At 36.6% G+C, this 27,315-nt stretch overlaps 1 protein-coding gene across 1 annotated transcript; it reads right to left on the reverse strand.

The window, feature by feature from the left end:
* Nucleotides 1-137: 137 nt before the first annotated feature.
* Nucleotides 138-26,477, reverse strand: LOC134533974 (uncharacterized). Its single transcript, XM_063371837.1, has 5 exons — nucleotides 26,100-26,477; nucleotides 18,686-18,784; nucleotides 16,031-16,258; nucleotides 15,286-15,378; nucleotides 138-472 (listed from the first exon to the last, which is right to left on the reverse strand). Exons 1-5 carry the CDS (start codon nucleotides 26,200-26,202, stop codon nucleotides 231-233), a joined length of 765 nt encoding a protein of 254 aa, XP_063227907.1. The 5' UTR covers nucleotides 26,203-26,477; the 3' UTR covers nucleotides 138-230.
* Between the last annotated feature and the right edge of the window lie 838 nt (nucleotides 26,478-27,315).

Consider the following 27,315-nt stretch of genomic DNA (forward strand, 5'->3'; position numbering starts at 1 on the left):
TTAATTATACTATTTTGGTTAGTGCCCCATTATAGGCCAACTATAGATTTCAAGGTTGACAAAACTGGCAAAAAAGGTCGGCCTATTTTCGGACCAATATGGTATGTAAATGTTGGAACATGCTATAAAATGTTCAGTTCTCTGAATTAAATTTTTAATTTTTGTGTTTTATAAGAAAAATTAAAATTTACAACCATCACACATAAAAAAACACTACAAAAATTTAGTCCTTAAATGCGAATGACAGACGGCTCAAAGGAATCCTCCAATTCACGTAACAACTCTTCTGGGTTTCCAATCGTGAAACAACCCAAATTGTACTTGGCTATCAGAACATGTCTCAACCGTGCTTCAACTCCAACACATGCATGAAGCTTTGTAGGTTTGGCATCTACGTCGTACAGTCTGGCGCACAGCTCTGCAAACTCCTTCACAAAAGGCATTCCAATACATACAGGCGGCGGATTCCTAACTGGAAAAAACAAACAAATACGAATCAAATGTAGACAACACACAATTAAACATGTACACATGTTCAATTTCACTTTTCTGAAGTCATTAAAGTTCCAATATAAACTTGAATTTGCAAGTACTTTTCAAGTGTCTATGTGTCCCCAACCAACACTTAACATGTTTCATCTAATCTATTATATGATACCATTTCAGTTCCCATTATCTCTGAACGCCCGGTGCTATGGGGGATCAAGGAATTAAAATCTTCCATGTTTACAGGTCCTATGGGATTCCCAATGTTATATTAAAAGGTTGTTCTCACTTACTAGTACCTCTTTTAAACTCACTTCTTTAATATTAGTCTTTTTTATTTAAAAAAAAAAAGCCTTTTCACGCAAATGGAAAACTGTAAGGTCATTACCATACATAAAAGTATAGCCAAATTAAAAGTATCTAACTATTGACCAATATTTCTTCTAAATGGTTTTTCAACACAAACAAAATACTTGAAGAATTTCTCAGCGACAATTGCCGATAGTGGAGTGTGAAAATCGGTTAATAGTTATGTAATTATTCAAAGATTGTCGTCATCTCTTGGCATTTAAATAAAAGATTTCACTCAATCTTTAAATTCATTCTTCTCACAATGACAAACTTACACATTTTTTACCAAATAAGTTGGCAGAAAACAATCACTGTTCTGTGCCTTTACGAAATAATGTACCTAGTGACTCCGTCGTCTAAGTATGCAGATACACGGTAAAATAAATCACAGTACACCAGCAGACCACCCGGGCCTATGTTGCTTGTCTGGGGCCAAGAAATTCTAATTAAACATTCTAAAGAAAACAATGAAAAATAGATTAAAACTTAAGGCTAAGACCTGGGTTTCTGCCGAGCGTGAAAAGGAAAGAATATAACACGTGTAGTTCTTTATGTCCTCAATAGATAGCACTAGCTGTACGGTTGAGTGCTGGAGTGGTTCGTTTTTGAAAAGAGGGGGGAGGCTTTTCCTAGAATTTTTTGTCGCCCAGCAGGGTGTCATATTTACAACAGGTCAGTAAGGAGATGGGAGAAGGGTTTAGATTGTAGACCTCGGAGAGAGGATAGCTTTCCGCTCGCTCTTTCACAGTCCCTTCTCTCTTCCTCAAAAACACCTAGTCTAGACACTCTACTTCTGAACCCGTAAGTAAACGAGTGCAAACCACCAGAATTATAATGAATATTTATTTTGTGCATATTTACATACACACACAAACAAATATAAATAATGTACAATATGCATACGATATACATATTGTACATTTTACCGTTAAAAAAATTCTCAGAAATCAAGATGGTTTATAGCTAGAGTTGGTCTGCTGCAGACTGCTGTTCACATCGCTTATAGAATTTAAAAGTTAAAAGTGGCAAAGCCAAGCCATGGACCACAAAATTCTTGGCACAGTTAGTGGCCATCAATTGACTTTATCAAGTTACACAAAACCATGATTAAAAACCATGGAATTAGAAAACAAACACAGAAAAATATGCTCGTAACAAAACTATGAAATCTACAAATAACATAAATTATTTTTTTTTGCATTTACACTGTTCACAGATAAAAAGATAAACGACATTAGCATTAAAATACCCCACAATTCACATCTAATATATTCATAATATTTACAGCAGTTAGTGTAATGTATTGTGTCATTTGTGTACACTTGAATAGCACTAGTGCACAAACTAATAATTTATTGAATTAACTGGTTTTAAATTTAATGGTAACAATTTAAATCCTTAAAGTTAAGGACTATCTCCATCATGTTTTAAAAAAAATAATCAGTATATCAATCTTACAGTACAGATTCTGGGAATCATTTTTATTTTTGCTATGTAACATCTTGGTTCTTAGTACACGGCATTTGAATTAATTTTGTGAATGGAACAGAAGTCGTATGGAACAAAAAAGTGTAACCACAGTGCTGCTATCTGGAGGATGGCGCAAACCAAAGTTCACAAAGCCAAAAAGAAACTTTATACTATGTATTAACTGTGTAGTGAATTTTAACAAGATTTCAGTAAAATTTCTTGTCGAAAATCCGAAGCTGAGGTTTAGTATTTTGTCTTTTTCGCTTTCATCGGAGCCTTTTCATTATATAGTTTAAAATTTTAGTCTGCTAATGAAATGATTCATTAGTCAATTTAGCTGCTCCGGCAACAAATTCTAGAGGTGGGTGCGGAAACTATGTGTGATTCGCACCAAGAAATGCAGTTGAAAACACATTTTGCAAATATTTGTCACACACTGCATTTTTTTTTTTTTTTTTAAGGATTATATTATGTTAAATTTTATGTCTAAGTTTCGTATCCTAAGTGTATTTGCAACATGAGAACACATGAGTTTGCTCGTTACCGAGGTTATAAGTTACACATCTCTGGTGAGTACTGAAAGACTCGCCCACATGTATTTTTTGTTCAAGCATACTATTAAATAAACTAACTTATCTAGCAAATGAACTATATTAGATATGTACTAAAAAATGTGTGCAGAATTAGAAGATTATTTACACACTGCCTGGAACTGCCACATAAAGTTTAATTAACAGTGATTTTATGTAAGTTGTGTATACGGTAACTTGATATGCTACTGTGTATATTTAAGCTAGTTCTGTAATAAACTTATGACTTAAAAAACTTTAAAAAAAAATAAATAAAAATTGGTTGCCTGTAAAGTCGGTTTATGGACGATAGTTTAACGTGACGTCATAACAAAACATTGATGAAATGATTGCATAATTTCATAAATAAAATTGAATAATTTTTATTGAATTATCACTATTTTGTATGGATACAAAGAAGGAGTGAAATTAAATCTACAATTTAATTGATAAATTGACTTTTATTTGCACTCATTAATTCAAATATGTTTATTACTTTAACGAAGAGATTATTTTAACTATAACTTTTATACATGTTTGCTATTTGACTTCTTCCAATCTGTTATTCTGTTAAGGATAGGACAATGATAGGAAAATTAGGAAACGAATGGGAGTGTTTCAAGTTTAATGTTCCTCGAAATAGTCAAATCGATGGTTGTTCCAATCGAGTGGAAGAGAGATAGATGCGGCGCAAGCGTACAATGAGCGTAACGGGCAATGTGCGTTACAGGACACTTTTTCGTGCGTGCAGCCGGCGTTCATCGATTTATTAGACCTTGTCACGTCAAAAAAACATTTTTATAGTTGAATGAACTAAAAAAAATTAGATTTAAATTTAAGTTTGTATGCCCAACAGACAAATAATGCATCACAACTCTGTATAACAAAAGGCATAATGACTATATCCTCAAATTTTCGTAATGATATGTCCTAAAATTAGTGATAGAAAATCTATTACAAATCATATTGTTATTACTGATAGAAAATTTAAGACAGATTATATCAAGCACTCCATTACTAATTTTAAGTTCATATTATTGTTAAGTTCATATAGTCATTCTCGTAATGACTGTATCTTAAAAATAGTGATAGAAAATTTAAGAAAAATGATACATCCAGCCCCCCATTACTAATTTTAAGTTCATTATTGTTATTAGTTCATATAGTCATTTTCATAATGACTATATCCTAAAATTTTTGTAATGACTACATGCTAAAATTTTCATATTGATTATATTTTAAAATTAGTAATAGAAAATCTATTACCAATAACATTGTTATTGTTGATAGAAAATTTAAGAAAAATGATATCAAGCATCCCATAGTTTAGTTATATAGAGTTGTGGTGCATTTATTTGGCCGTTGCACAAAAAACTTAAATTTTTATTTTTTTATTTTTTACTTTTAGATCATACAACACTAAAAGTTTTTTTTAATTTTAAATTATAAGTTTATTTCCGATCTATTGGATCGAAAACACTTCTATTCAAAAAAGAATACATTTTAAACATTTTTGAAATTTAGGGTTATTAACTCCTATCTTCAAGGGGGAGGAAGTAGAACTCTGACCACATTTTCCACCATACCCAAAATTTTTGGATCGGAAACACTCCAAATTGAAAAAGCATAAATTTTTTAAATTTTCGAGATTTTGGTAAACCCCCTCCCTCCCCTTTTCCCAGGGGCAAAGCCCAACCCTGGGGCAAATTATCACTATGTCCCGACCTCATGGATGCACAAAGAGAATGGTTATTACCCATAGCTCAAAATTAGTATTTTTTTGACCCTCTGACCCACTCCTCCTTAACACTTAAGTCTTCAAGTTATCAAAATATTGTATTGTCAGAGGTTTTTTATATGTATGCAAAATTTCAACATTTGGATGTCGAAAAGTGGGTAACAATTGAATGTAAATACTTTATTACATAGTCTATTCATACATACAGTTCAAGCTAATAAAAGCAAGGTAAAAACACATAAAAGATATGACTAACATATAATATTAGTATCAGTACTGGTATACAATTAGTGAAAATAAATTAGTAAAAGAATTATATTTGCATATAACATGATTCCATAATGACTTTTCCAGACATAAAGTTATATGAAATAAAAAATATATGAATTAATATTAGTGATGGGTCGATTCCGATTCCGGAATCGGTCGGTTCCGCCGATTCCACCATAATCACGGGATTCAGAATACAATGGTTTTGGAATCGACCATGACCGATTCCTGCATTGTGTTTGTAAGTTTGCAAAATACATCTCCTACGCAACGTAAGAAAATATTAAAATGTAGGCAAATTTAATTTTTGAACACCATAATAAAATATTTTTTACGGAACTGAGATTTACAAATTTCGGTGATTAACATATTTATTTACTTGCATTTTCCCCACAGTACAAATGCAGTATCTACTTTCCCGCTTTAAGCGAAAGCATTTTTTGAAATTACGTTGCAGCAGCACTGCATTTAATAGTAAACCTTCAAAAAAAATTAGACAAAACCATCAATGTTTAAAGAAAATAATGTAAATTTAATTTACTAAACGTTAACTATTTGATCATGGCATCTACGTTTGCCATTGCAAACAATTTTTTGTTTGTACTACCTGCCATGGTAAACCATACGGCCATGAACCAAACTTTGGTGACGTAAACGTGAAAATTAAGATGTTTCACATCTCTGCACTTTAAACTTTAAAGAATTATAAATAAAATAACTTTTAACAAGATTTTACTAAAATTCACAGTGGATTACTGTGACCATATTAAAATAAGCTTAAAACAACATTACCAAATTGCTGTAAATCGGCGTTCTTGTGAGTGTTTAGCGATGCTCCTTTTACATTAGAAATATTTTGGAAAGGCAGTTGGCAAATCTGAATTTCCAAACATTTCTGCTGAAATGTTCGTAAATGTTTATTATTAAACCTAAACAATCTTTTGAAAGTAGTTGTGTTAATTCAACAGAATTGTTTCCAATAAATTTCTGAAATGAATTAAATGTTAACACGCAATTATTTGAAGAGTTTAAATATTTTGTGTACGAAAATCTCACCATAAAAAGTGGAAATTTTGAGATGCTTAAGCATGCACAGATCTTTCTTACTCAAGAACAGAAAATTTATTTTCTCTTTACGGTTGTGAAGAACTGAAAGACTGGATGGATTTATTCTTTTCACCAAATGAGACAATTAAGTTCTAGTTAATATATTAAAAAGTAAGCATATCTGTTATTTTATTTTAGTGTGGTGCATATTTGTTTCCATCATAATGAGACAATAAAGTTTTATTTTTACATTTCCCTCTTTTTATTTTTTTTGGCCCTGGTCCCTTGAAATATGTAAAAACGAGGTTATATTGTCATTTTATTTGGATCATTATTTAGTTGTGCTTGAAAATAAAATTCTTAACCTAACCGTACAAACCCTCTTTTTTTACAATAAATAAATTGAGTTGATGATGTAAGGTATCTAAAGTTGGTTAAGTTATAACATTATTTACAATTTACATCATAAGACATCTTTGATTATTGGCAGTGTTTGAACATGTGTTTTTGTGAGAGTTGGCAATCCTGACAACAAGTGAGTGAGAGAGGAAGTAGTGTGGAGGATGTGTTTTGGAAGCATGGTAGAGAGTTGAGTGTAGAACTGAAGATGTTGGAATTGTAAACGTAGTGAATAAAGAGTTTGGTGCTAAGTGGGATATCATTATTTATAATATTAACAGGTTATGGGCCCAGATACGTAAATGTATTAGGTGAATACTGTTGTGTTGAGGAACCTAGCGCGTGCTCAAATTTATCAAAATGGCAGATAAGGTCGAGACGAGCAACATTCAGAAGTTTGACGGGAATAATTTTTCACAGTGGAAATTCCAAATCGTGTGTGCTCTTAAGGCAAAAGGATTGTTTGACGTTGTGAATGGGACGTCTAAAAGGCCGGCATATGAAGAAAAGCAGGAAACGTGGTTAAGAAGAGACGCAAATGCTATGTTTGTATTGACTTCTGCAATGGAGTTCAAGCAAATAGCTATCATTGAAAATTGCTCTACATCATTTGAAATTATGGAAAAACTTAACTCTGTTTACCAACAAAAGTCCGAGTTTAGTAAAATGGCATTACTGGAGAAATTTCACCGTCTCAGGTTGGAGCCAGATGATTCCATAATTACTTATATTTCTAAGGTAGAAACGTTAGCGAAGCAAATCAGAGAGGCTGGTGAGAGTATGTCAGAGACTGCCATTGTGACGAAAATATTAAGTACACTTCCGGAAAAATATAGAAATTTTCGTCAAGCCTGGCTGTCTACAGATGAAAGCAAACAAAACATACATAACCTTACCACCAGGCTTCTTGATGAAGAAGCTAGCCTGACGGTATCAGACGAGAGGAGTTCGGAATCGGCTCTAGCAGTGGCAAGATTCAAGAATAGGAGAAGCATTACCTGTTATAACTGCGGAAAGGAGGGGCATATAGCCCGCAGCTGTAGAGAACCTTCTCAATACAAGAACAAGTTTCATAATGCCAATAGATACAATGACAAGAGTGCCTTCTTTACAGTGGTGAATGAAGAAGAGGCCTGCATAGTGGATGAGAAAATTTACTGGACCATGGACAGTGGGGCTTCGTGTCACATGACATTTATTAGAGACATTTTGGAAAATTTTGTAGCTGTAAATGATACTGTAAGCCTGGGAAACAGTGCAACGCTTGAAGTGAAAGGGATGGGAGATGTCAGGATTGAAAAAAGGGTGAACAATGCTTGGATCAATGGTACTATTACCAATGTACTGTATGTTCCAGAATTACGAAGAAACCTACTGTCAGAAGGGGTCATCACAAGTAAAGGTATGAGAATAGAAAAATCAGGCATGCATGTTCAAGTTTATAATCATAGTGAACTTGTAGGTGTTGGTGTAAGAGGAGAGAATAACCTCTATAACATGAAATTTAAGACCTTGAAGCCAGTTAACAGGGAAATTAATGTCGCTCAAAATGAGTTTCAACTTTGGCATTGGCATGAACGGCTCGGACACATTAATGTTAAGTACTTGAGTGAAGTTCCTAAGGTTGTTGATGATGTGAGTTTTAAGGGCAAGCAAGATTTTGTTTGTGAAGGATGTATATATGGCAAGCAGCACAAACTGCCCTTCTCTCGAAACATGGTTAGGTCCTCACAGCCAGGGGAAGTGATTCACTGTGATTTATGTGGACCAATGCCTGTACCCTCAGTTCGTGGTTTCAAGTACTTTGCAATATTTAAGGATGACCATTCAGGCTTTGAGTTTGTAAGATTCTTAAGGCATAAAAATGATGTGCTATTCCAATTAAAGCAAGTGATTAGAATATGTGACACCAAGTTTGGACATAGTGTGCAGCGATTGAGAGTGGATAACGGTACAGAGTTCATCAACACTGAGTTTCAAGAGTATCTCTCAGAAAAGGGAATTGTGCTTGAAAGAACTGCCCCGTATACTCCTGAACAAAATGGCAGGATCGAAAGAGAAAACAGAACTGTAATGGAAAGTGCAAGATCTATGATGCACTCCAGGAATGTGGCTCAGTACCTATGGGCCGAGGCAGTAAACACAGCTGTTTATCTCTTGAATCGAACACCAACCTCGGGCTCCTCTGAAACACCATATGAGAAATGGACAGGGAAAAGGCCCTCACTAAAACATGCTCGAATTTTTGGAAGTCAGGCATACGTATTGGTACCATCACAATGTAGGGATAAATTGGCAGCAAAAAGCAAGAAAATGATCTTTGTTGGATATGATGGAGAATCAACCAATTACAGACTATATGATCCTGTGACAAGAAAGATAACAGTGTCAAGAAATGTCATATGTGAAGAAAAATTTACTCAACATACAGATACTAGAAGTAGTGCTGGTAAGATTACAGTCGAGAGTGAGGACATGGCCGCTAACCAAGAGATGTCTCCAGAAATTGATGAACTACGATCTGAAGATGAGGATCCATTTATTGGCTTTGAAATACCTGAGGGAAACAAGGATGGGAATGAACAAGAGACCATAGATAGTGAACTGGTGACGGACATAATATCTAAACGACAAACTCAAGTACCTAAGAAACTTATGGACTATGAACTCCATCAGATAGAAGCACTAACTGTTGGGCAATACCCCTCATCTTCAAACCCCAAGACTTTTGAAGAAGCGATGGAAAATGGGTGGGAGAAGGCAATAAAGGAAGAAATTGAAGCTCTAAATGAAAATAAAACTTGGGAACTTGTTCCTGTGCCAGAGGGGATGAATATTATAGACAGCAAGTGGGTCTTCACTGAGAAGACTGTAGATGGAAAAGTGGAGAAGAAAGCACGATTAGTTGCCAGAGGATGTTTTCAAGAGGCTACTGAAGATCTTTATGCTCCTGTTGCTCGAATGTCCACCATACGAGTTCTATTGGCAGTTGCTGTGGAAAAGGACCTGATTATTAAACAATTGGATGTGAAGTCAGCATTCCTCAATGGGACATTGAAAGAACCAGTGTATATGCATGTTCCCAAAGGTGTTAGTAGTTTCGGTGTTTCAGGTGTATTAGAGTCAAAGGAAGAGCATGTAGTTGTATGTAAATTATCTAAGGCTTTGTATGGTTTGAGGGAAGCACCCAAATGCTGGAATGCAACATTAAATGATGCACTCTCATCTCTTGGGTTCAAACGTTCAAGTGTTGACTCATGTCTCTATTTGAGTGAGAGTGCATACTTACTGATCTATGTTGATGATATATTGATTGTGTATAAGGATGAAGAGGTTGTGTTTAACATTGTCTCAAAATTGAAGAGTAGGTTTAAGTTGAAGGAATTTCATGATAATAATCACATTGTTTTCTTGGGTATCCAGATTGACAGGATTAAGGGGGGGTTTTGTCTTAAGCCAGGGCAGTCTGATTGAGAAAGTGCTTGACAGGTTTAATATGAAGGATTGTAAGCCATGTTCAGTGCCCATGGAGCCTAAGTTGAATCTTAGTACATCAAGTGTAAGTCAGGTGTGTGAGGCCCCATATAAAGAACTGTTAGGTTGCTTGATGTATATTATGTTGGGCACTAGACCAGATATTAGCTTTGCTGTTGTGTACTTTTCAAGGTTTCAAAACACATTTGATTATACTATTTGGAAGCACTTGAAAAACATACTGAGATACTTGTCTGGAACACGACATTTTGGGCTGGTATTCTTGAAGTCAGATGAGGTTAATGGTCAGATCAGTGCATATGTTGATTCAGATTATGGTAATGACATCTCTGATCGTAAAAGTGTTACTGGGTATACCGTTTTCTTCCACAACAAGTGCATAGTGTGGAGGTCAAAGAAGCAAGGTATTGTAAGTACAAGCAGTAGTGAGGCTGAGTATGTAGCAATGTCTGAGTGTATTAAGGAGTGCAAGTACATTTTTCAGTTACTCCAGGAAATAGTGACTGAAAGGTGTACCCCGGTTGTCCTATTTGATGACAGTCAATCTGCCATAAAGATGGCAAGTACATGTGAGACCAGAAGAAGTAGGCACATAGACATCAGGTACCATTTTATACGTGAGGAAGTTCAGAATGGTAATGTGAAGTTAATGTATGTAAAATCAGATGAACAGGTGGCAGATGTGTTGACAAAAAGTCTAATGAAACAAAAGTTTGTGAAATTCAGAAAAGAGCTAGGTGTCGTAGATGTGCAGGATTGGGAGAGGGTGTGAGAGTTGGCAATCCTGACAACAAGTGAGTGAGAGAGGAAGTAGTGTGGAGGATGTGTTTTGGAAGCATGGTAGAGAGTTGAGTGTAGAACTGAAGATGTTGGAATTGTAAACGTAGTGAATAAAGAGTTTGGTGCTAAGTGGGATATCATTATTTATAATATTAACAGTTTTGTCTAACTATATGCAAGGTTAAAAGGGAAAATTGTTCTAGAAATTCAAGGTAGCGTAACTTGAGGGTAATGAAAATGCTTTTTAATATTGTTACAATTTACCTGCGGGTTCGTAAAGGATAGCCCAATTAAAGATTTTTATTACACACACAGTTTTATTTATTACTACTACTTGCCACTTACAAATAATCTTCTAAATTGGCAGATAATTAATTACATGTAAAGAAATGTCAATTCCCCAGTCACTCGTTTCACACACCTCGCTGGGCCGCACTTCCGGCGCAACTCTCGCCGCAGCACCCCTCGTGGGTCTCCGCCGCGGGACTCCGTCGCCGCACTCCGCCGCCGCCGTCACACCTTTCGCCGAGATCCCACTCGACGACTCGCTCGCCACTTCACTCGGGACTCCGCCGCGCCCGCGACTCTATCGCCCGGAAACTCCCGACTCCACTGAACTCACTCACTCCCTGCCCTAGAACCTTCGTCCAAGGACTTCGCCACTCTGCCGCACCTGCGGCACTATCGCCCGGAAACTCCGCCGCGGGAGAACTCCCCACTCAGACTCTCTCTCTCACTGACTCGAAGGTCGGCCCAACCTCCTTAAATAGCCCTTGGGTTCCCATCCAGAACAATCGGGCATGTCTCCGAGATATCGCGCGACCTTCGCCGTCGAAATGCCCAGAAACGCATCGTGAGTCCTCGAAGGACGCGGTGGCTGCTCTAAGAACGCCGATAAAGGCGTCTGAGTCATTTTATTCCGCAGTGCGGCCTCTTTTAAGTAACCCGATCTGAGGCAGGTGCGCGCTGCGACGGTCAGGATGTAGCGAGATAGTATGACACGAGATACCAGGGAGAGGATGCGGGTGGAAGGGGGCGCAGACAGGCCGAACGAGTGCGGCGATGCCATGCACTGCAGCCAAGCGCGATCGTAACATTGCCCCCTCCTTAAACCTGTTCGTCCCGAACAGGTAATGCATCTCCTCCTGGAGGTCCCCATGCTACTCGAAGTTTAGGCCTCCTGCCTTTCCTCCAACGCGGGCTGTACAGTCTCACCAGATAACCCTCTCTCTCATTAGATGTAGCTTCTCTTGTCACCCGGCGACACTTCTGGGTCGCAGATTCCCCATGTCGTTCAGCCAGCTGCCCGAGACGGACCGACCATTGCCTTGGACGGACTCGATACTCTTGAGAGCATTGCTCGTTGCCTCCCAATGGTTCGCGTGTTTCTTCCCTTTTTCTCTCTGTTTGTTCTCTCGTAGCTACTCGTTCACAAAGCATTTCTTCCCAGCTCTTCTTCGTCACTTCTTGATTCCTCATTCCCTCTTTGTTCTTATGAATATCGTCTGGACTGTACTCAGTTACTCCTTGCACCATCTTCTTCACTCTTTGTGTTCTCATTTTCTCTTCTCGGTCTTTCTTCCCCTGTTCTTGGTCCTTCTTCACCTCTTCTTGGTCTTCCTGTGTCTCTTCTTGGTCTTCCTTCGTTTCTTCTTTGCACTTCTCTATCTCTTCTTGACTCATGTACATCTCTTCTCGGCTTTTCTTCAGCTCTTCTGTGCATTTAGCCCTCTCTCTTTGGTTTATCTTCATTTCTCCTTGTTCAATATTCCTTACTTTGTAACTCATCTTCACTACTTCTATGCTTTTCTTCAGCTCTTCTTTCATCTTCATGTCCTGGCTGTTCTCCTCTCCTTGGCTAATGTCCTCTTCGCAGTGTTCTTCGCTGTTCTCTTCGCTGTTCTCTTCACTGTTCTCCTCTCGGCAGGTCTCCTCTTCACTGGTCTTCTCTTCACTGGTCTTCTCTTCGCTAGTCTTCTCTTCGCTAGTCTTCTCTTTGTTGTTATTCTCTCGGCTGGTCTCTTCTTGGCTGGTCTCTTCTTGGCTGGTCTCTTCTTGGCTGGTCTCTTCTTGGCTGGTCTCCTCTTGGCTGGTCTCCTCTTGGCTGGTCTTCATTTCTCTGATCTTCTCTTCACTGTTCTTCTTATGACTGGTCTTCTGTTTGCAGTTCTTCTCTTCGCTGTTTTTCTCTTGGCTGTTCTTCTCTTCTATGCTTATCTTCCCTTCGGTCTTCATTTCATTCCTCATTTCTTCTTGGCCATGCTTCAGTTCATCCTGACCCTTCTTCATTTCCTCTAGGCTATTATTTGACCCGCTCTTCTTTTCTTCATGGTGGTTCTTACTCTCCTTCCTTCCACTCTTCATTTCTTCCGTAAAGTTCTTCATACTCGCTAACATTTCTTTGTTATATTTCTTCACACTGGCCACCATTTCTTCCATTTTATTATTGATCTTTTCTAGGGCAACCATTATCTCCTTGTATTGCTCGTCAGTAAGCTCTTCAGTAGCCATCTCTCTTTAAATCATTTACTAATAATTAAACAACCTAAATAATAATAATTTTTTTTTAATACTGTTCGTTAATTTTAAATGACTTAGCCGAACCTTCTAATTAAAATAACAATAACTCTATTACATTCAAAACTATCACTGACTACAGTAAACTCAAACTAGCTCTAGAAAATTACAAATTCACTAAATTTCTAAATGCTAACTTTACTCTCGAAAAACTAAATCCTATTTCTTAACTGAATCCTAAATCTATTAATTAGGGCTATCCCACTTCTGACACCAAAATGTTACGATTTACCTGCGGGTTCGTAAAGGATAGCCCAATTAAAGATTTTTATTACACACACAGTTTTATTTATTACTACTACTTGCCACTTACAAATAATCTTCTAAATTGGCAGATAATTAATTACATGTAAAGAAATGTCAATTCCCCAGTCACTCGTTTCACACACCTCGCTGGGCCGCACTTCCGGCGCAACTCTCGCCGCAGCACCCCTCGTGGGTCTCCGCCGCGGGACTCCGTCGCCGCACTCCGCCGCCGCCGTCACACCTTTCGCCGAGATCCCACTCGACGACTCGCTCGCCACTTCACTCGGGACTCCGCCGCGCCCGCGACTCTATCGCCCGGAAACTCCCGACTCCACTGAACTCACTCACTCCCTGCCCTGGAACCTTCGTCCAAGGACTTCGCCACTCTGCCGCACCTGCGGCACTATCGCCCGGAAACTCCGCCGCGGGAGAACTCCCCACTCAGACTCTCTCTCTCACTGACTCGAAGGTCGGCCCAACCTCCTTAAATAGCCCTTGGGTTCCCATCCAGAACAATCGGGCATGTCTCCGAGATATCGCGCGACCTTCGCCGTCGAAATGCCCAGAAACGCATCGTGAGTCCTCGAAGGACGCGGTGGCTGCTCTAAGAACGCCGATAAAGGCGTCTGAGTCATTTTATTCCGCAGTGCGGCCTCTTTTAAGTAACCCGATCTGAAGCAGGTGCGCGCTGCGACGGTCAGGATGTAGCGAGATAGTATGAGATGAGATACCAGGGAGAGGATGCGGGTGGAAGGGGGCGCAGACAGGCCGAACGAGTGCGGCGATGCCATGCACTGCAGCCAAGCGCGATCGTAACAATATTATATAAGCTGTATATAATGTTAATTTATGCACAGAAAATGAAACACAATGCAATTACATTTTTAAAATCATAAACAACCTTTTTTTCTGAGTATATTACTCTGTTGAACATAGATAAAAATTAAGGAATCGGAATCGGATTCGAAGAATCGACCCTTTAATTTAAGAATCGAAAATGGAATCAGAATCGGTATACACCAGCCCCTCGAAGTAACACTTTAATTCGTTCCAGGAAAATAGAGCGCTAATCAAAACAGCGCTAATCAAATACGTTTTTGCCATAAGAGTGCATGTTATTCATAATAATTGGTTCTCCAGCCACTGAAATCCGTTTGTTTACTATTTCTTATGACATTTATTTCGTTTGAATGTACGTATTTACATACTGTTAACACATCTAAATACAATTTAAGAAAAATATAAATGTATAAATTGCATTTAAAGTTCAAATAACCTAAATTAATACTATATTTAAATCACATGCGGCATTATTGTACTGTACATAGCCTACTAACCTCATATTTCCTTATATTTCCTAGTCAGCGCAGCCTGTCATGCAAGATGTGAACTAGCTTCAAAAGCTTCCGGCATTACCCACTAGAGCTGCTACTGAGTTGCAAGACAGCATAGTATGTACATAAACATTAGCTAAACACACACGTAGGCGTCGGAAAATGTATTTACGAAATTATATTTACTGTGCAATTTTTAATAGTCTTTAAAAATATTCGATGGAAGCGAATAACTATTACATAAAAAGGTAATATATTTTTTTGATTCGTCATAATGTTTATGTTACACAAGTGCCGTCTTATTTTCAATTTGTTGCATTTTGTTTGTTACTTTGTGCATGTATGAAAATAAAATAAATTATGTGGACGAGAAAGAGCGCTACTTCAAATCATGCCCTAATTAATTGGCGTCGTTACTTCAAAACAGCGCTAATTGAACAGCGTTACTTCGAGGGGTTGGTGTATTTTAGGAATCGGCCCAACACTAAATAATATTTATCTCATGAAACATTTGCATACAAACCTGATATAGTTTCATTGTACAGCACATACTCATTTAGTGTCATCACAAAAGAAACACCATAATCCTTTGGCAAGTAGGAAACATTGACACAGACTGAAACACAACAGAGCAATTCAAAATGTTAAATGAGTGCATGAATTGCAGGGTATTTACTATTAAAGAAAATCAACAAAGAGGTAATGATAACTACAAAAATTATATGTTTTCATTTAAAATCACATACAAAAGTGAATGGTAACTATGTAATTGTAGGCACACCATTTTTAATCATTCTTGCAACATTTTGTCCCAAATTCAATTTGTTATTTTCAAGCCATGGCCCCAAACAGGCAACAGGCTCATCAATAAATCATCTTATTTATTCCGTTAATAATCTTTTTTTGCTTTTCACCCCCAGAAAAAAGAATTAAACACAATTTTGCAAAGAAAAAAATTTTAATAGCTGTTTGGATTTTGTACAATTAGATGAGATGCACAAAATTATACAAAAGAGGGTCTTTCTAAACAACAAACTGTCATAAAAAGCTAAAGCACTGTAAAATGCATATGTTTTAATGAAATTGTGCATGCAAAATACTAGTAATGAGAAAGTATTGGATGGAATTTTTTTTACGCATGGTTGATGGACTTGTAGAACAACTTTAAATGTTTTATGCGCTGCATTAAACAATATGAAACGTAAAACATTTCATCACAGAAGTTTGGCTGATGTTATAACTCACCCATGTAGTAAAAAAATACATACTTGTGCTATTGAGATGAATCTCATCTTCCTCCAAGTGGGCACAGCAGCCGCAAGTATAGCCCTGGCAAACGCATTTGTCAGAAACAAGATGCAAGTTTGCAATGTCACGAGAAATTATGCGCACTTCATTGACCACATCCTTCTCCAACTGCTTTACTTCATTTGCAGTATCTTCACCCCATTTCCTTACTTTGACACTAACAACCTTAGAGACGTTGAATAAAAAATCTGGAAATAAAGATCACCACAAAACTCTAAAACAATACAAAAATACAGATTCTTCAGACACCATTACACAAAATATTTTGGGAAGTGATTCATCATGGAAATTGAGTTAAAGTTCATTTAGGCCACCAACAGCCTATTTCATTTCCCGATAGTGATATTCACCCATCAAAATCAGTTTTATAGATGGTATTTTAGAAAAAAAATCAAAAGATATTTTAATTTAAACTACAATCAAATGGATAGTTTTTAATTGTACGCAGTTCTTCAGTCTATTCACAAACCTTTCTCAACACCTTGTAGAAACCCAAACTACTGAACTTCCCATTTTCTAAATCAGTTTATTAAAGATTAATTATATTTTCTGATCATATTCAATGCTTGGTTAGGTTTCTGGTATGATGTAAATAACAGCCATTTGTTCTTTTGAGAGGTATCTGTGCAACGTGTTTAGTGATTTTAATTTACACAGTTTCATGCTATTTTGGGATATCCAATTATTTGCTTGCTTTAAGGTAAAAAACGTAATTTTAAATTATATTTTACGTATTGCCGCAATGTTTAGTTGCTGATTGCTTGTGGGGCACAAGCCTTTGCCATGTTGCAATGTTAAAAAATTTTTTATATTTTATTAATATTTGTCTTTAGTTTTCTCATTCTGTTACTTAGTTTCTGTCAGGTGCAGGTTGGGTCACTTTAGGACTAGAATGTGGGTCTCTGCTGTGTTGGATGGAAAGAATACAGTGTTGCACTCAGGTTGCCAGGGCGTGAGGTGTGACCGAGCCTCAGTCTGGCAAGCTGACGGCATGTTTACGTCATAGGTTTGGGTAATCTGGCGCATGTACTGTCCTCTATTTGGAACAGTTGAGGGCGTGGTTATGTGCAACCATGGTGTGCAGGGGACTTGCTTCACCGCAAAGTGTCGCGACCTGGCGCGCCGTTGTTGAACGTATGCTCGGCAGAAGTGGGAGAACAAACACTGTGTGGTCAGTTGTTTGTTTTGTAAACCGGGTTGATTTGTAAAATCGTCGTGAATGTTCTCGTTAGACATTTTCCCCGAGTATTTTTGGGGATGGGAGGATGTTTTAAAAGCAGTCAGTAGAGGGCCTAAGGCCCCTGTCTACCCTTGAGTATGTCATGCTTGAGTGATAAGATAGCGGCACACACTTGTGCTTTTAAAATTTTATTTACGTAGTCTACTAGCCAGGGAATAGGATGTGTTGGCCGAAAATGAAACTTAAGTTTTAAGGCTGACAAGTAAAAAATACAATTTAATTATAGATAGTTAAAGTATTATTATTTTTCTGTAAATGAATGTATTTTCATTATCTGCGTTATATCGTTATCCTACGAATTTATGAAGTACAATAATGAATTTGAAAAACAAATCTGAATTACAACAGATTAAACAAAAGCTTCTTGAAAAGTTAAGAACAATTAACCACAAAGAAACTTTTTTGTCATCAGTATTTTATTTTAAAATAAAAATTTTATTTATAAAAGTATTTTTTAAGAACATGGAAAATATGTGAGATTGTTGACTCTTTTTTCCTTTTTTATTTTATTTTATCAATGCAGAGTCACTGTTGCTAACTTGTGTGTCGGGTATCTCAAGAGTTGCAAATAGACTTCACAAAATATTAACAAAGTACGTGAATTTACATATTTGTTTAGTACACTTCTCACCATTCAGCATAAGAATCTATGGAAATCATGAAAACTAATCCTTAAGAATCATCCGATGAAGTTCACGTGAAGTCAAAAAAATTTCCTCCTTATTTACTCCTATAGAGGAGATAGTACTTTGGAAGAAACATGTGTCAACGATCGACAATCACTGCATTCCTTCACTGTTTTCTCATCATGTCCCCAACACCAGGCTGCCCGCCACAAATAATAACTTGTCTGTTCCTTTGTTCGAAAAATGCCCTGTTGTCTCACATAGCAAGTACAGTAATGTGTTTTTTTATTTTCTATTGAAATGACTACTTGTTCACACAAATAAATGCAGCCACTGTAATCCGAATTGGCAGCCTACGTACTGGCATCTTTAAGATAGTACATTTCCTCATGTTTGTCAGTTGACAAGAGGTTTTCTGTGTGATGGCTACCACACTACTGCCTACATCACACCACACCGCTGCTGATCACATTCCCCCTTCTCTCTTCCCAATGTTGTCAAATGCCCAATAAATTATTAGCATAACAAAATTAACTCCTTACTTCAACCAAATTAAGCAGAAAACCTAATGCAAATAAGCAGCTTATTGTACAGTACACACTTCATTTCTATGGTAGGTATTCAGATTTACAGGTGGCGCTTTCAAAATGAAATGTGTACCAACGTAATTATTTCTTCAACACTATCTATTAGCACTTCCCAACACCAATTTCTGATTACGAATAGCATTACTAGGTACACGTACTCACCTGGGACAGTGTAAACAGTCTTAAAAAATTGCTCCAGTTCTTTGGTGTTTGAAGATTCATTGCTAGCACCAGTTTGATTTGCGGCACTCAAAGGTTGAACTGGAAAAAAAAATCTTTTAACTAAGCAGAAATTGCAAATAACAAAATTGCATTCCTTTTAATCATAACAATTAATATACATTATTTGGAAAAATTTTATCATAACAATAAAACTATAACTTATTTAGATTCTGATTCAGGAGATATTAGAAGAAATTTAATTTACATTAATCTAATATTCACCAAGAGAATGAGACTAATATTATTAGTTAATTACCTAACTACTGTACTTTTATTTTGTGTATAGTACAGCATTTAAATAGTTTCTTAAAAAGCCCTGCAAACTTAAAATCAAGTGCAGCTCAAGTGACCATTTTCTTGCTATGCAGTGATAACTGTACGGCCACCCAGGGACGTGATATTATTTCATCCAACGCACTTGTTCCATGCTAATGTCACTGCTAGGCATGGGGAAGCAGAGTCAATCTGATTTAGGTCATGACTGTCAAAGTTCTCTGTCTTAAATTACGTACTTATACCATTACAGGTGTTCCTTCTGACAAAATAATATACTTCAATTGAGAAACAAAAAAAAATCCTGGGGCTTTTCAAAAAAGTGTGCTAAAAAGGTTACATTTTTTTTTTTAAACAGCTTAGAAATTAGCATTTTTCTTTCCTGTCACTTTTGAGGGATAGATAAACTACTGAAGAACCCACAAAACAGGCAAATAAAGACTACAGTTTATGAAAATAATCATCAGTGCTGTAAATACATAACCCGAGTGTTGCAAGACGTATAGCTGAATGTTTTGAGTTATTGTAAATGTGAAGAGCATTTCTTTTTTAATGTTTCCAAATATTTAAATATATAAATTTAAAAAAAATTTTTGATCAATTTTCCTTACCTTTAATGTGCTTAGGTGTTTAAATGTGTTTATAGTATAAAAAGTGGTTAAATATTTAGTAATAAATATTTTAATAATGTTTAGACTGTCGTACTAGGGATGTAAGGGAACGAACAAATTAATTGTCGGAGTGGGCGCCACCACGTGATGTGGGCACGTGGACCCGGCGGAGACTCTCTTCAGGGCGTGACGTGACCCGTGTAGGGCTAGGCTCGGTTCCCTTAGCACGCGATATTGTTACAGTGGGCTCTTCAGGCGTCCTACACGCCTCTAGGTTCAGGAGCAGGGACACGTGGTCACTCGACTAAAAATCACACGTTCGCCGTACTCCTTTTATTTCAGCAACGTTACAACACGTCTCCAATCACGCTACACCTACATACACTATGAAACTGTTAATAACGCCAACGGCGGGAGAGAATAAGTTTACAGGCTGACCAGGTCACCTCGTGGCCTGGCCTCGTTAGTTTAGGACGCGGTTCGTGATTAAATGTTTGAATTGAACTTAAATATTTATTAAAACGAGTCTGCCACCCGGGGTAGGCCTCGCAGATACAAAAAAAGTTTTAAGAATGATAAAAAGTCCGGCGGATGTTAAAAGATCAGTTGATTAAGAAAAATATGAAGTTGCGCGGTGCTCACCAAGCATCCTACCCCGGGTGACGAACGGAAGCGACTGAAGAGCCCAGGGCAGCATGGCGGCCGGAAAAGCGCTGGATTTACCGTTAGCCTCTCCTGTTATTTATTAATACATATTTTAACTAAAACAATTACACTAAAAATTCTATAATAAAATTATAACAAAGTTTCCTTAATTATTTAAGTTGAGTATTGATTATTTTAATTATGATTATGGTTAAAACTAGTTGCGAGTAGTTCCATTGCCTGCCGCGTGGGGCACTGCGCCGTCCTTACAACTAGCACTTAAAACATAAACACTTAGGGAATATTATTTAAAGAAAAGACAAATAGGTAAACCTAAAAATTGAATAATAAAATAAAAGGGGTCGTGGCACAGACTTTACTCCTACCTCTTGTTGGCGCCTCACACGCACACACACACACCTGCACACGGGGCAGGAGGTTTGAAATAGAGGGTGGTGGTGGGAGGAGAGGGGTGGCGACGGCGTGAGGCACATAGGGCTTAGGGAGGGTGTAGCCCGTGTCGACGTCAAGACAATTACTTAATATTATTTTTAATTAAAATTCTACTAAAATGGTATTTCTTTAGTTGAAAAATCAATAATATACTAGTGTCTGTCAATAAAACAAATTAAACAAGCCAAAGTTATAATATTAAAGATCAAAATTTTCAGCCATGAGCAGTTTGAAAGTTTTAGGACTCATTATTGGACTTTGAATTATTTTTACTGTGCTCAATGGTAAGGGTTCTGTTATTTTTATTAGTGTTTTCTAAGACTTTATCCAGTCAAAAGATGCTCTGTAACTGCATAAAATTAGCTATTATTTATCTTTTGTGATTATTCCCATTCAAAAGTTATCTACATGCACACCATCATCACATAGGCTATCAATATGACCTTTAAGACTTTACTAAAAAAAACATACCAAACAAATTGCACAATAACTACACTCATCATAGCATTTTAACACTTGAACCTATAACATATTTACTCACTCTAAATTTAAAATTTATCAGATTTACCACAGTGTAACTTTGTTAGATCAAGTGGCCAACAAATATAGCCATTACTTTTACAATTTTATTGTCACTTTTCTATTTCACTTAAATATTTGTTCTATTAGTTTTCCCAAACACCTTCAGTATGACTCATAATAGTACATAAGGGATTAAGAATGTCTGGTATCATTTTTTCAACTCTATTGAATCAGAAAATCTATGTCTTATTACATAACTTAAATTGATATGGCAAGCCGCACAAACTTCATAACTTAAAAGCAGCCACAAATAATTTCATTGATCAACTATCTAGCATCACTATGAAAGTATTATACACATGTTTAACTTAGTTCACTTTTGTCCACCATATTATTCAAATATACACTTTTTTTGAAAACATATATTCAGTCACTGTTTCAGCCAATTAAGATAAAAAAATGTTTACTTATGACCACACAACTCAAAGGATATCAGTTCAAGGTCAGCATACAAAAAAATGTTATTTTGAAGTAGCTTCAGCATCAACAAATAAACACTTAACAGGAAAAAACTAAAAACCACAGAAAAGTTTTATATTAACTTGCTTGCACAAATTGACTGTAGGAAAATTGCTACATTATCATTCACACAATCAATGAAAAATTCCCATTTTCTTACATGCCAGAAATTTCCATTTTGTACAGAAATTTGTTACCTACATATTTTTGACGTAACCCACTCACTAAAAACCATGAGTCTGTTTTTATCTAAACCTGCAGCATGAGTGCATGCACAATTGTGATATGCCAAACTCATTTCGAGCATGTATTTGTAAGTTCAATCCCAATCACCTGCACCGGTTGTCGAAAATGAAAAATGGAGGTAAATGTTGAGAACAGGGGCACATAAAAACTAAGTCAAACCTTCTTTCTAATCACTGTGTTAAATGACATTGTGATACTCTAAGTAATTACTGTTTCATGGTTAAGTTAGGCACAACAATTCAATCACATTTATCGGTTAACGGTTAGTTTTAAATTAATGTAAATTTTACCAGTATGTAACTTTAAGGACGTAAATTTTTGTTGTGTTTTAATAGCGTAACCGAGACTGTTTTCCACAAGATATATCAGGGATACATGATAAGGAACATTGTCCCTGAGAACAATTGTTCCATGTAACATATCCAATTGTATTTTAACGTAAAACTACTAAAATGAAGTAAGCAGATGAATGTGAGTGTGATGCAAAACCTGTATTATAACAGAAATATATTTGCTTCGAAGGAACATTGATATGATTTTTGATACGAACTAGATAGATTCTGTTGTTGCCACCCTACTCTACGATTCTCTAGAAATCCTCAGGAATATAGCGTATCCGAGGCTGTTTTCAAAAAGACAGGTATGTTACAGCCAGGACTAAAACAGTTTACCACACTACTAGGTTCTCCATTTCAAGTAAGTTGATACGGGGCCGTGGCCTCCGATCTTTAATAAAGCGGGAGTTTTCATTGAATGCTCGGAATTTATGGGCGCCACCGTGCAATGGGCACGGACCTATGAGAGACTCTTCGCCAGGGTCGTGACGTCGCCCATGAGACGTGATTTTTACCCCCCCCCCCCCCCTGAAACCAGCCTAGTATTAATACCTGCCCGCTACCAGTGTCGAGCACGCTATTTCCCTACGCCGTGGGCTCTTAGGCGTCCCACACGCCTTCACACTCGAGATGGTCACACATGTTTAAAACAAGAAAAGCAATTCAATTTATATGCTCTGGTTTATTAAGCTGGCTTTGATTACACACACACAAATTAAACTGTAAAAAACGCCCGCGGCACATATCGGTTTAGGTGGTGACCAACCACGTGGTCACACATCGACACGTGGAACAATGAGGAACAAGACCGGTAATGGTCGCAACGTAATTATTAAAACAGTCCTCCGAATCGAGAGGAGCTCCGAGGACTAAACGAAAGAAGATTTAAATATAATTAACAATGAACAGAATTACTAGGCAAAGATGAACAAGCGGTAAGGTCCCCGGAGTGCTGAAGCGTCTACTCTCGGTCGGTAATGGCGGAAGACTGGGGAGAGCTCTCGACTACACCGATCTATAATGGCGTCCTTCCGCCGAAACAATTGCCGTTAATGTAACTTAGATTCCGTGCCCGGGGAACTAAAGTAAACAGGATAAACACTCTTAAAAATTACTTGACACTTACTGAATATTAAAAAGGATAACAAAAACTACAATTATTAATGGTTATATTTAAATAGTGTCTGGCTTTGGTTTCCTTCGGTGTGCTTCGCGAATGTCCGGAAGCGTCCTTATAATTAAACACACAACTCTAAATAAAAGTACATAAAAACCCTCCCGGTCGATCTGCCGTCATGTCGCACTCGGGAACAATAAAAACAATTTACAATATTATATTTAATTACATTTAGGGGTGCGGCGCACTGGCTCTACAGCGCCCTCTTGCCGAGCGACCAACTCACGCACACACGCATGCACTTGTTGGCGGGCGGTTTGAACAAAGGGTGATGGTGCTTGGGCGGTGGCATATCAGGCTCAAGGGGCCGCAGGCCCGGACAATGTCCAAGTATTGAACAAGGGTCAGTTCTAGAACACAATACAGGCAACTGAGGAAGCTTAATACGGGAATGGGAGGGTACGGGAAATGAATATCATAGGATTAGGCGAATGAGAGAAAATAATTGTCCTACCCGGTATACTCTATAATATAAAAATATAAAATTTTTTAATATGTGAAAAATGTAGAAAAACTATCTTCTTAGTATCGTGAAGTTGAGTACAGTCTCACCTGGTGTACTCTATTTGGTGATACAAATAATTAAATCCTTAAATGTGTTAAAAATGTAGAATTTTTTTTTTCCCTGTTATCATGTCCCACCTGGTCTACTCTATTTCACGATACCAGTAATGAAATTATTAAAATGTGTGAAAAATATACAAAAATCTTTTCTTCGTATCGTGCAGTAAAGCACGGTCTGACTCAAGTGTAATTTATCTGGCTTAACTGGTATTTATCTCTTAAAATGTAGGAAACAAATTTCTTGGCATTCTGAAGTAGATTACAGCCCCGCCCATTGTACTTTATTTGGCGATCCAGGTATTTAAATTGTTAAATGTCTGAAATTGTAGAAAGATTTTATTTTTGGTATAGTGAAGTAGAGTACAGTCACACCCAGTCTACTCTATTTCGCAATACCAGTATTTGATAACATTAAAAATGTGAAATATATGATAAAAAAAGTGATAGTAGTATTTAGTTGATAAAAAAACCTTAATTTCTAGGAAATGTGTAAATGGTATTGTAATATAGACTAGAGCCATGGTAAGGGAAGCAGGGGTGTAGCCAGGGCGGGGGGTTTTAGGGGTTCAAACTCCCCCCTTAGCACCAAATCTTTAATTAAATTTCTTATTCATCACTCAAACAAATTTCATATTAAAAATTAATAAAAATTTTACCGTTACAATATTTAAATTTAAGTACCAAAAACTGCTAAAATAGCACTATTTTACACCTTAAATCCAAATTTTCCCGGGGAGGACCCCCCCGCTTTAATACGGGAGGGGCATACTTCTTAACACCCCCCATACACAAATCCTGGCTACGCCACTGAAGGGAGGGAGATTATATTCTAGTTAACGATACTAGAAAACAATAATAATAAGAAAAAACAATGAAAGCGAAAAATAGAGAATATAATATTCCCAATCATATCCCCGTGCTTGTCCAGAAAGAAAGTAGAGGTGGTAATGACTTAAGAGATGCCATCTTGGTGACAACATGAAAAATGGTACGGTATCATGTTTTAGAATAGTTCCAAAACATCTTGAACTGTTCATAACATACTAACAAGAATCCTTGCTTTTTGAAAATAACCTTAGCTATACTATATTCCTAAGGATCTCTGAAGAAACACTTGATCAAGTTGCAGCTACTATCAAGTTAACAGTTCAGTAGGACAGTTCAATGACAACAGGATCAGGAATATATCTCGTGGAAAATAGTCTTGGCTACGCCATTAAAGCCCAACACAAATTCAAGTCACTATATTTGATTATAAAAAAAGGTATATAGAATAAATGACTCAAAATGTAGTCGAAGTATCCTACTCGAAGTGATAACATTGGTTTCACAATAACAAGTATCATGTAAAATAGTTTAGACAACTGAAACATATCAAAAAATTTAAGTTTTAATAAAAATTGTTAACATGGCTTATCAGATAACTTATATTACCCTGTGGCACAAGTACTCCTACAGTTGATATAATTGCTTCAAACTAATAAACTGTACAAATAGTTCACAGTGCATATTTGGCCATCCCCTTGTACCCGTCCAATAAAATGGTAAACTACTGATAAACTAAATACAGTATCGCAAATTTGTTCTAAAGAATGATTATAAAAAAATCTATGGAGCTAAAAACAAAATTATTTTTAGATTTCAAACGACATGCAAACGTCTTGTTCCAAGAATTCAACATGGAAAATCATATATTTGTATTAATATTTTACTGTAAAACAATAGTCGCAATTAATGAAATATGCATATCACAGTGCCGTTTCACGTAGTGTCTGGAAAGAAAGTAAGGTTATAAACAATCGCATTTCAAAATTTTTGTTTACCTTCTTTTGATGAGCCCTTGTCCTCAATATTTACTAAATGCCACTTTACAATATAATAAAAAATATAATTAGCACTATTACATAATATTTTCAGAATTTTTTCGTATGAGACCCTAAACTCAAAAAATTATTTTGCCTTATTTGTACTCATACTGCAGCTAATTTCGTTCCACCACACGTACTTACCAATGTTTACAATATTAGGCACCACCAACTGCGACAACACAGCTCCAGCCATTATTCCAATACCAAAAGCTACCAAACCAAAACACCAGCGACAGCATGCCATTTCAATTTTTAAGGAAAAGTAAAAGCCTAATGGATCAAAACTTGTAGCACTACCACTCAACAGGACACTAGCTTACGGCACGGCCAAAAGTTATACTACATGCTCCAAATTAATAAGCACCAAAAGTCAGACGTTTTCCATAGTCTCTACAGTTGAAATGGCTAGAACTCCACAAAACTATTACTTAGTTAGGCAGCAGAAAACCAGGAGATCCCCTACAAGCCTTGCCTTCAACATTTAATTTTATTTCTCACAACCATGAGTACCAACTATATAATGACAAATATTACAAATTGTTACCCTTTGACACCAATATTTTTTTTTTTTTTTTTTTTTTGTAAAATAGTAATATTCTGTAATGCAAATAAGAAAAAATTCTTAGTCATAACCTAAAGACCAATGGGTCTATAATTTTAATGTTTAATTATAGTCTAATAAAATATAATAACGGGATCACAAAAGTCAAAATTACAAGTCATTGTTGTGCACTAAACACCTACGAAGCTCATAAAGAAATGATTTAAAAAAAAAAAAATTTGAGTATTAAAAACGTTACAGAATTACGAATAATATTCAAATAAATATGTGAAACACATATTTAACACAAAATTAAAAATGGGTGTGTTAAATACTAGAGCCTGTAGTTTGCAGGTTTCCACGAGCTTCACTATGTTAAGTGATAAATCAGAGTCGATGACAATGAAGGAAAGTTGCAAGCAAATATAATTAAAATTAACCTTATCACTACTAAGGTTAATTCTACTACAGGTTAGGAAGAAAACGGGTTTTCTTATGGGCGAGTTTGCCACAGGGAAAAATTCTGCCGCTAGGTGCGCTGGCGTAGTGAAAGGTTAACACACTGCCATTTTATGAGGGTGAACCGCATTGAAGTCAAATAAAATAGTCGGTATGGTATTTGGTTTTGTGCTTTTTGTTTGCAAGAATTATATTGTAAAGTCTTCCGTAAAGAATGTGTGAATTTCACAACTTTATGGCTTTTGGATACGTAAATAAAAATTATACCTATTACAATTATCAACAGCCCAAAACGTACTGAAAATATGAATGCCAATTTTTTTTTTAAGTTTGGGTTTATTTGCATACAAAAGATGT

Source organism: Bacillus rossius, chromosome 1 (assembly GCF_032445375.1).
Source record: "Bacillus rossius redtenbacheri isolate Brsri chromosome 1, Brsri_v3, whole genome shotgun sequence".
NCBI lineage: Eukaryota > Metazoa > Arthropoda > Insecta > Phasmatodea > Bacillidae > Bacillus > Bacillus rossius.